Source organism: Labrus mixtus, chromosome 12, assembly GCF_963584025.1.
Source record: "Labrus mixtus chromosome 12, fLabMix1.1, whole genome shotgun sequence".
Lineage (NCBI taxonomy): Eukaryota > Metazoa > Chordata > Actinopteri > Labriformes > Labridae > Labrus > Labrus mixtus.
In genome coordinates this window covers 20,009,812-20,019,942 of record NC_083623.1, presented here as the reverse complement: position 1 = coordinate 20,019,942, position 10,131 = coordinate 20,009,812, and the positions used below count along the sequence as shown (strand labels likewise).

The following is a 10,131-nucleotide window of genomic DNA, read 5'->3' as shown; positions in this document are numbered from 1 at the left end:
AACTGCACGGGCCTTGATTGTGGTCTATGGAGAGACATGGACGGCCTCCAACACAGCTAACTTTATTACTTCATCTGAGAGAGCGAGAGAGACATCAACAGATTCAGAGACCATTATAGTCAAATCTTTTTCTCTAAGTGGCCACAGACTCCATCTAAGGACCCCCAGACCCTTTTCACCCAACATCCAGGGACACAGTGGAGGGCAAAACCCTTCCCTTCACTCTGCATTTTTTAATGCAACCACCCTTTTTTTTTACAACTTAATTTCACGGCAGGCATCACAGTTAGAACTATTAAATGGATGGTAGTTTAAAAACTTTAGTGATAAAATTGAAGAATGAACGGTCTTAAGAGTGAAATGTAACCGTATCATGATCGCATGTTGAACAAATAACTAACAGCCATCTTTATATACCACTACATCACAGCCACTCAAAGCTTTTAAAATCATTGTGATGGAGCCGTCAGAGGGAACAGAGCTACATCTTTGAAGTAATTCAAGCAACAGATGAATGAAAACAGTCTGCAGGCCATGCAAAACAGTACTCTGGACTTCAACAGAGATTTAACTGTAAAAGACGTCTCTTCTCTTCCTCATTTTCGCTCAGATGAAAATAGGATATTGAAGGGTGCTGCATCCTTCTTGGCCTGAAATGTGCTTCAGATCTAGAATTTCACAGAACGTACCAGGGGACCGGCGAAACCAGAGACAACAACAACAAATATGGCCTTGTATTTTTAGGTTGTGATTATAAAGCCTGTTTCACAGTTTAATACTCCGGGGAAACCAAACAAACTCTTTTGTCTAAAGTAACCAGCGTCCAGAATTGGATCAGTTCTCTGCCGTTTCCAAATTTCCTTGAAAAATGAAAGCAGGGGCCACATGAGGGGTCGACAGTGCATGGAGGGACTGCAGTTTACACGGCTTCACACTCACAGATGACATTCGTAATGACATATACTACATCCAATGTCGTCCGTCTATGCAAATTCTTCTACAATAATTCTTGATAAACTGAAAGTAAAGACTGTTAGATTATTTCACAAAGTATACCTCTTTTTTATAACAAATACTACTTTGTTCCCTTTATTATACCTCTATTCTAATATACAACTGCTATAAGGCGTAATTTAAAACATCTTTAAAGCATTTAAACTGACAAAAGGAAACTGTATTTATTACTTATTCAAATATGTAAATGTTGAATTGAAATATAAAACATCCTGAAAAAAATTATTATATTGCTAGTATTAGTCTTCTCTTCCTATTTAGTACATAAACAATTGATACAAGTCTCAACAATACAATTAAAGTGTAAATATTAAATCAAATCTTAAATTCTTACTCTAAATCTCAAATGAGAAAAATGAATATTTCAGAAGTATCAACATGTTTGGACTAAAGTAACATCTGTAGTGTTTGTAACGACCTATATTCAATACATCTTCACTTGTCATGTTTTTGAAAACGCATTAGACTTTACTTTGATGCCATCTGCTGGCCAGAAAGAGGTACTGAACCTAGTCAACACTCGCAATATTAGACGATATTATCCTCTTCTTTTATTGACAAAAGTCTGTTTAAAAAGAGCATCCACATCTTCTTCAACGAGGGGTTTGTTCCCTGTGCAGTAGTTATTGAGGAGGCCTTCTTTGCTAATCAAAAAAACTCTTGTTTACAATCATGTTTGGCCCAAATTATTCAGAACTGTTCGCATGAAACTTGCTCCAAATGTGAACCAAAAGCACACATTGAACCTAGAGAATTATGTCTCGCAATCCCACATCGATATTGGAAAACAAACTGTTGCATTGAGTCTTTTAAACCATGTAGTAAACTCTGAGCGCCTCAATGCCAGTCTGTACCATCTAACTGATTGCTCATACTGAAAACCACATAAACAACACGCTCAGTGTAGCCTACAAACCAAGACTTTGATCTTAAACGGAAAATTCAAATTCGACTTGAGTTGCTTCATTTGCTTACAAACTTGTTGATTTGAAGCATTTCGGTGGTGACAGTTCACTTAAAACACACAAAACTGCATGAACCTAATAGAAAGCTAATTTCACAACACGTAGCCCCTTTTTGTAGTCAGGAGAAATCACAGGGTTCATTGATAATATAAAGTAGGCCTAGTCTCTGCCTCAATGAATTATCCATATGAGTCATAATACCGTACGGCAACAGTTACCTACCTTTAGCACGGTCAGGTGTTCTCAAGTCCTCGACCCTCTTTTTATCTAGCAGCTGGGAAAGGAAAACAGAAGGTAGGCCTAAGTGGGAATAACACTTTCAACCAATTAAGTAAGTTAATAGCGTAATGAAAATATAATTTACCTGTAATTTTATGTTTAGGGTCGAGGGCGTCTTTCAGCAAGGTCGGACAAATGTTTGGTTTGGAGCAATGTTTGGTCTTAAAGGAAGCCAGCTTGTTTAGTGTTTAATATGTTTAATATTTTTTCACGCAATATTAAGGATTTTTGTCCCGCTTTGATAATCTAGCTCGGGTGCAGGTTGAAACTAAAACAACCTGTAAGCCTAAAGGACACATTTGGGAAATGCCCCGCCAACTTTCGCCTCCAGGCCGGAAGGCCGCAAACTACTCGATATTTGAAATTCGCTGCGTAGGTGAGTCGGTGGGGCGGTTCACGCATGCGTCATGATGACTTATCAGGTGGACTAATCAGAACAAATCTTCTTCTTGTAAATATTCCGGCAGTTTAGACGCATAAATTTATTCGAAGAACAAATCACAGGTGTGAAAAAATAATGTACTCGTGTTCCCAAACACGTTCATTATTGTTAAACAAACAAAATATAGGGCTTTTTATTATATTGTAGCCTATATAAGTTTAACTATATTTCCAAGATGAACTGCCTAAAATATATAACTTTCAAAAAATTATATAAACATTTAGGCTAATTTGGCACGTTAAGAGACAAAAAACAACCCTACTGTGCTTTATAATAAACCTAATAATAAAGATGGGCTACTCCGTGTAAACGTTTAACCTGATAGGAATACTTTTTGGTCGTCAGATCAATGACAATATTGAACAATGCAACAGTCAAATTTATAATTAGGACTAGTTATTTTAAAATGTACATAGCCACCCTTGGATTTAAACTCTTGTACGGTGTAACAGAGCAAGGGAATAAAACACCTGCTACAGTCTCAAGATCTAAAAGTTTAAAAAGATACACCTACTTTACCAATGAATACTAATGCTGGTACTATGTTAGAGGCCTTGATTTGCTTTAAAGTATAATTTTGAGACCCTTTTTTGTAGTCACAAAAATTATGCATACCTTGATATTATAAATCATGTGTTCAATTAAATCGTCACTTGTTTAAGGATAAAGGAAAAATTGCAGCCCTGTAAAGTGATTGATATTTAGGTGTCTGAACAAATGAAAACCGCCTTGTAGACTGCTGTGCAATATGTGGACACAGTGTGCAGTAGATGTTAGCTTAGGTTGAAGAGATTGAGGCCAAAAGCACATTTTGTCCTGGGGTTGTGATGGAGAAATTCATGTTTTCTGTCAAAACTTAACAAAATGATCTCACCTGCATACCCATCTCTCTCTTGCAGGGCTGGTTTATTCTACACAACATGGGGATGTTTTTTTGTTTTTTTTAATCAGATTTTTTTTTGTAAAAACTACTTAGAATTCAAAACACACTATTCTGTTTGCAACAACACATCACCTCAAGTGAGGACTCTAATTGTCAGACACCAGTAAGACCAGTGCAGTGAGTATGTGACAACAATTGTTTAATTGCAGTGGACTGTCAAGAATATGAGTGAGAAAAAAACGTTTCCTAGACAAATCGAAAGATGTAAAAAAAAAAAAAAAGATGCGGAGAAGAGAGACCCCTTGCCCTCTGCAGAGATGAAGAGGCTGCATTAAATGTGAATTATGAGGACCAAAATGCTGCACCACTGAATGACGTCTGAGACAGTGTTGGAAAGACTATATGTTGACAAAAATTCAATTTATTATTATACAGTATATGGTTTAATTTAACGTGCACTATTTAAATATGCTCATCAAGCAAATTAACCAAATTAGAAAAATATGCACTTGCTCTTGAAAGAATTCATGAAAAGTAAGTATAATGACATTCAGCTCTAGGCCTATTTTTATTAACTATTCCCTCACAAACTATGGTGCCTTTAGAATTCCTCTATTCCTCACCATGCAGGGCTTTTCACTTTCTATAAACGTTATTCATTTTGTTTAACTTTGTAAAGGCAAATATCTATAGCACTTACGTTTATAGAGAGGCTGAGATTTTTTCAAGTCCAGATTTATTAACTTGTTCTTTTATTAATTTATTTTATTATTATTATTAATAATTAATTTTATTATTTTATTTTATATATATATATATATATATTTTTTTTTTTTTTTTTTTTTTTAATAGTCTAAAATCAGTCATGGTTTTACTCTCATAACCATTTTAAAACTCTTCTTCATTTACAGAGACAGGATCTGGCAACACGCCTTCTTTGTAGTTCTTTTCATGAAGTAGCCTACAAGTCCCGACGAGCAAGTCGGCCATTACCATAGCAGCGGGAAGCTAGTTTGTGTTTCCCAATCTGCTCCCAACATGGACAGGCAGAGTCGAGTCTTTGCAGCGACACAGCCGGCTGCAGGACGGGAATATGTCGGTAATGTGAACGAGCAGGGACCTGAGGTGCGAGCAGTTCACCGTCAGAGCCCTGGTAACTATGGTAACCGGTTGAGAGAGGTCCAGGTAACAGGAGCAGCGGAGGTGTGCTGTCCGGCAGACCGGGTGTCTGTGCGGGTCAGCGTGGGCAGCAGCAAAGACTCAGTTAACGAGGTGACCAACAGCGTTTCACGGAGGCTTGAATACATCCTACAAACTGTCAGGTGAACACCAACACACAGCCAGCAGTGTTAACTCTGGACAAGTGACGTAAAAGATGTAGTTTTCAGTGTTAACTCTGGACAAGTGACGTAAAAGATGTAGTTTTCAGTGTTAACTCTGGACAAGTGACGTAAAAGATGTAGTTTTCAGTGTTAACTCTGGACAAGTGACGTAAAAGATGTAGTTTTCAGTATTAACTCTGGACAAGTGACGTAAAAGATGTAGTTTTCAGTGTTAAACTTTACGATAGCTGGGTAGGCTAATGCTAGTGTTGTTAAAAGTGTATCTAACTTTCATCAATGTGCAATCTTAGAATAGAATATAATTACTTTATTGATCCCAAACTGGGAAATTGTGGCGTTACAGCAGCAGGTTGTCCAAACACACAATATGAGCAAAAAACACAATGTTAGCAAATCTAAACACAATATAATATTAAATACAAAGTAAATAAGCACAAAAAATATCAAAACTAAGAATGGGAATATATACAACCAGGATTTAATTTAGCATTACTAGTCTAAAATATGAAAGATTAAATGTAAATGTGCAAAAACAGAGTTGTAAATGGACAGTATTGACATAGGGAGATGTGAAATCAGTGATACTATAAGTTAAAGTGCAGGAGTGTAGACATGTTATCAGCAGAGACTATTAGACAGACAAATGAAGTGAACAAACAGTCGGTAACAGATGTCCGCTGTGGCAACTCTAATGTGGGTTAATGTTACAAACAATATCTGCTCATCAAGGCATAAAAGTACGTGGTTATAAAACTACCTTAGATAAATGTAATTAAAGCTTGTGTAAACATTGATTATGCTTGAATGTATATCATATGAACAAACTTAGGTTAGTTATCTCATCGCCGGCATTCCTGAAAGTTCTTGAACGATAACTAGAAGAATTATTGAGAACAAATCACTTCTATCTCAATTAAAAACTTTCCAAATACTTTGAGGTAAAAACCTCGCAGTCTTGAATTGAATAAAAGTAGCATGAAAACGTTGACTAACCATAGTCAGAGACATTCTCAGCATACTTTTCCATTTCAAAGTGTTAAAATAATATGAACTCATGCAGTAAGGTTTAAGTATTTCAGAGGTAGTCTTGACTTTACTTTCAATAAACAAGCAACTATCAATACGGCGGAGTAAAAAAGTACCACATTTCCCTGTGCCGTAAAATTTCCTGAAAATGCAAAAAGCCATGTTTAATTATGTAAAGATTATACCGGTTCACAACTTATTTTAGTTATTTTCCACCACGTATAGTTGTGTTACCAGGGAGTAGCCTAAAATACAGCTTTGGGTTTAGACTCAACGATCAAAGTTTAATTTCAACTTGTTCTGTAGTTGTTCCTAAAGTAAATCCTTTTTCAATCATTTATTCTTCACAGGCAACATGGTGGCAGTGACAAAGACACCGCAGTGAGGAGGTTTCTCCACCGAGAGGCAGACCAGTACAACATGAATGCAGAGGTGGAGTATTTGCACAAGCACTAATGATCCAAATGTGTCATCATGACTATTAAACATCAATTACCCTACAGCTTTTGTTGTTCATGAAAGATGCATGTAACTAACACAATGTTCCCACAGGTCATGGTCACTTTCTCCGATTTTGAGAACATGGAGCAAGTGTGTAGTGTCCTGCTGGAGAAGCTGGACAAGAGTGTGTGTGTGGGAACACCACAGTTCTACCACAGTGCTGAGTGCCTGAGCCAAATGAGGTATACATATATGCTAATAGCACATTGATATCTGAACCGACTCATTATTTTAATGAAAAGCTGCAATTGCAACTTGCCTTTGTTTGTTTGTGCTCTAGGCGGCGAGCATGTGTGGTAGCAGTAGAAAATGCTCAACAGAAGGCCTGTGAAGTCAGTCTGCTCCTTGGGCAAACTCTGGGACCCCCCATACTGATCAGAGAGGAGGAGACGAAAGAGTGGAGGAATGAGGAGGAGGAGGAGGAGGGCAGAGGTCAAAGTGTTGGATCCCTTCCTCACCTCCCCTGTACACCCACAATCACCGCCTCCTCCCAGGTGTCTGTGTCCTTCAGCCTCAGAGACAGAGGCAGGAAAAAAGTCTGAAGATTGAATTTTTCATTGACTCAAGGAAGACCAACAGACTTTCACAGTTTTAACATATTTTATTGCTTTTTTATGATGGCTGTATAAAGTGCTTTTTTTACCCTAACCTACACAGAGTGAGGGCTATTTAGAGGAAAACCTAAATACATCTTGAATGCAGGTTTTGGCCTTTTAGCATTTTCTTGATCACTCTTAATAAACTCTTGTTTAAAGTTGTCTTTAAAAATCAAGCCACCCTTAAAATAAAAGGTTTCTCCTTTTCAGTCTATTTCTTAGCACATCATATTTAAAATACTGTGTATTTGCATCTTACTTCATACAGTCCCAGATTTACTCCACATCCCAAAAAGACACCCTCAAATTCAGATCCAGCAGAGAGGGATTTAAGTTGCTCTTGAAGTGCCCAAATATTGACCTCCACGATTTCAAGGTCAATATTTCTACAGGAAACGGGTCCAAGCCGAGATGTCAGAAGTCCTCTTCTTCATCCTCAGGGAAGATCTCTCTGAGCCACGGCTGCATGACGAACCGCTCACCGTCAAAGTGTGTGAAGTATTTCTCCAAAGAGGGAATGTCCGGCTGGAAACATCGAAGAGTGAGTCCAAGAATTATGGAATATTTGTGAATGCGTTTATATCCTGTGATTCTCAGTACATACCCTCATCCCAGTGATGCGCTCCAGTCTTGTTTGAGGCAGGTAACCAACGAACACAGAGGATGACGTAGGCCCGTTGAACAGAACTTTATAATGGGGCGTCTTCTCCGCTTTGTGGCCCTGCACACACACACACACACAGTCACAGACTGCACTGACCTGACTCACTTTTTTTTAAACTTACTATTACTTGAGTGTCCATGTGTACTCTGACTTTGTCAGACAGGCGTTAATGAAGTTGGGAAAGACTTTTTTTTTTTAAGAGCTTAAAAAAGCAATAGAGTTGTGGCTGTTAACCTGAGGGTTGGAATACATTCGTTCAATCCACTCAGGAGGGGCTCGCAGCTCAGGGTCCCAGCTCACCACCACCCCAACCATGTTACGATTCCTCTCCATCACCACGTCTCCAACCCGCAGAAAAACATACAGAGGACGAGGTCTGCGCGCTGTCTTTGAGGCTGTAGGGAGGAGGAAACAAAATCTTGAGATAACGTAGTTGTTTTTGCCACATTCATTGCAGTCAACTTATTCATGATATGCATGATCATATGGTTTGTCCAAATACGTTAGGTTTACAGTTATCTTCATAAATGAACAGTTACAAATGACTGAACTACAAAACGTGCCACAAACTTTATCGAGGTTCCATGCAAGAGAAATGAGAGTTGAGGTTTTTGTAAGAGTATTCTCTTTAGAAGTTAAAGTAGTACATTTTGCACTGTCCATAGAATTAACACTTCTTTCATACAAGCTGGTTGGTGACTGTACTGCAGGGGTGGGCAAGTGCAACTATATCCACGTATTTCTTACGAAGAACTACACGTAAACCAGTAATTAAAGATTATTATAGAAACATTTCTAAAACAAATAAAAATGGATTCATCTCCCTTTGAAAAGTACTCAGTGCAGGGAGCTGAAATATAAGTTTATTCTAATATTGTGGCAGTATGTAGGCTTACTGAGCACTAAGGACAACAAAAGCCTCGAATTGATTGATTATTTCTTCTTTCTGACCAAAATCTCTCAAAATATGAGGTACATACAAACCTCCAAAGAACCCCAGTTCATTGTCATCCATCATGCTCTCCATGTCATGCAACATTTTTTCATCATCCTCCTCCAGTCTCAAGCCTAAAGAAGTCCTTCAGAAAGCAAGAAGAATATGTTATTCACATATAATACAAATGAGTCTACAGCATGTGTCTGTTGATATAAGACAATCAACCCTTACAAGTCCCTTTTAAATACTCCGGAAATAGTTTTTGATAGAATGGGAAAAGATAGTACAAACTGATGTGTCCATAATAACACAAGTCAGATATATTACTCACTTGACTTTAGAAATCTGCTGGCTGGCCCAGTCCATCCATATGGTGCCATTGAGGTAAGATGTTCTCCAATCTTTCCAAATTCTAAGCATCCTGAAATACAACGCTTATTAATTCAATACCAGATAACTTCATAATAATTTCATTATTGGGCACATTTCAGCCTCTATTAGAGATCCACACTATTCCTTCTCTCAAGAAAGCGGGCACATTTAACGCACAGAAGCACTTTGACGCACAGACCGTACCGCGTGGTGGCGTGGAATCGCTGTGCTGTTGAAGAGCCGCTCCACTGGGAGATGAGGTACTGAGCCGGCACCGCGGAGAGCAGCAGGACGAGCTGCAGCACCGCGGCCGACGTCAACTGAGGCATGACTGCGCAGCCGTCACCTGCGGACGGAAACGCGCGTCAGGTGGATTTGGCAGGTGTTGGGGGGAAAAAAATCATACAAGTCATGTGGAGAAACCGCTGACATGACTTGTTGACAACATATGTTCTTTTCTTGTTGCTTAAATACACTTTGTAATTTATATTTCACTTACATTTTGTACTTCTGGGGAGAAAAAAAAATACGGCACAAGACTTGAGGGCAAACGCATTTCTATTTTATTTATCTGTATCGTAATTTGATACAACCTCAACCTTTGGGAAGTAAAAGTTTTATAAGCGACATATGGCTCTGCAAAAGCTGTCAGTGTATGAATCTGTCAAAACCTTCTCCTTCTAGTAATAATGACCCTTACCTCGTCTTAAAATCCAGCTCTTCTCTCCAACTATCTGCTAAACATTGCGCCGCAGTGACTCTGTTTGTGTCTGGTAACCAGAGCAGTGTGACGCGGTTTCACTTCTGTTTTATTTGCATAAAGCACTCGTACATCCATGCCGCCACCACCTGTGTATTTACATTTTTCGTAAAGTTTGCCAAACAGGTAATCTGACCAATCGCAGGAGCCCACGGAGGAACCGGTCGACCTTTAGCGGCTCGCCACGTCAGGAGGAGCCGAGCCCGTTCACTCCGGGCGGGTGGTGTGGTGCGTCACGCAGTTACTCTGTGGAAACGCGAGGTGGGAGAGTTGTGCATTCATTCAACATGTCTGTAATGTATGCAACAAGCTGCACGGATTTGACCTCACTTTCTCCATCAAACCTTCT

General features: G+C 38.8%; 2 protein-coding genes across 3 annotated transcripts; one reads left to right on the top strand and one right to left on the bottom strand.

Annotated features, from left to right (window-relative positions):
* Positions 1-4,571: 4,571 nt before the first annotated feature.
* Positions 4,572-7,307, top strand: irak1bp1 (interleukin-1 receptor-associated kinase 1 binding protein 1). Its single transcript, XM_061052500.1, has 4 exons — positions 4,572-4,905; positions 6,303-6,384; positions 6,505-6,635; positions 6,734-7,307. The coding sequence occupies exons 1-4, from the start codon at positions 4,622-4,624 to the stop codon at positions 6,993-6,995; spliced, it is 759 nt and encodes a 252-aa protein (XP_060908483.1). The 5' UTR covers positions 4,572-4,621; the 3' UTR covers positions 6,996-7,307.
* Positions 7,043-9,983, bottom strand: si:dkey-261l7.2 (uncharacterized protein LOC569751 homolog). Of its 2 annotated transcripts, none has more exons than XM_061052502.1 (7): positions 9,723-9,983; positions 9,227-9,368; positions 8,982-9,062; positions 8,698-8,792; positions 7,948-8,108; positions 7,654-7,770; positions 7,043-7,574 (listed from the first exon to the last, which is right to left on the bottom strand). In XM_061052502.1, exons 2-7 carry the CDS (start codon positions 9,349-9,351, stop codon positions 7,464-7,466), a joined length of 690 nt encoding a protein of 229 aa, XP_060908485.1. In that variant the 5' UTR covers positions 9,352-9,368; positions 9,723-9,983; the 3' UTR covers positions 7,043-7,463. The 2 variants fall into 2 exon arrangements, with proteins under 2 accessions (XP_060908485.1, XP_060908484.1); XM_061052501.1 differs by having other exon boundaries at positions 8,982-9,071; positions 9,723-9,981.
* Between the last annotated feature and the right edge of the window lie 148 nt (positions 9,984-10,131).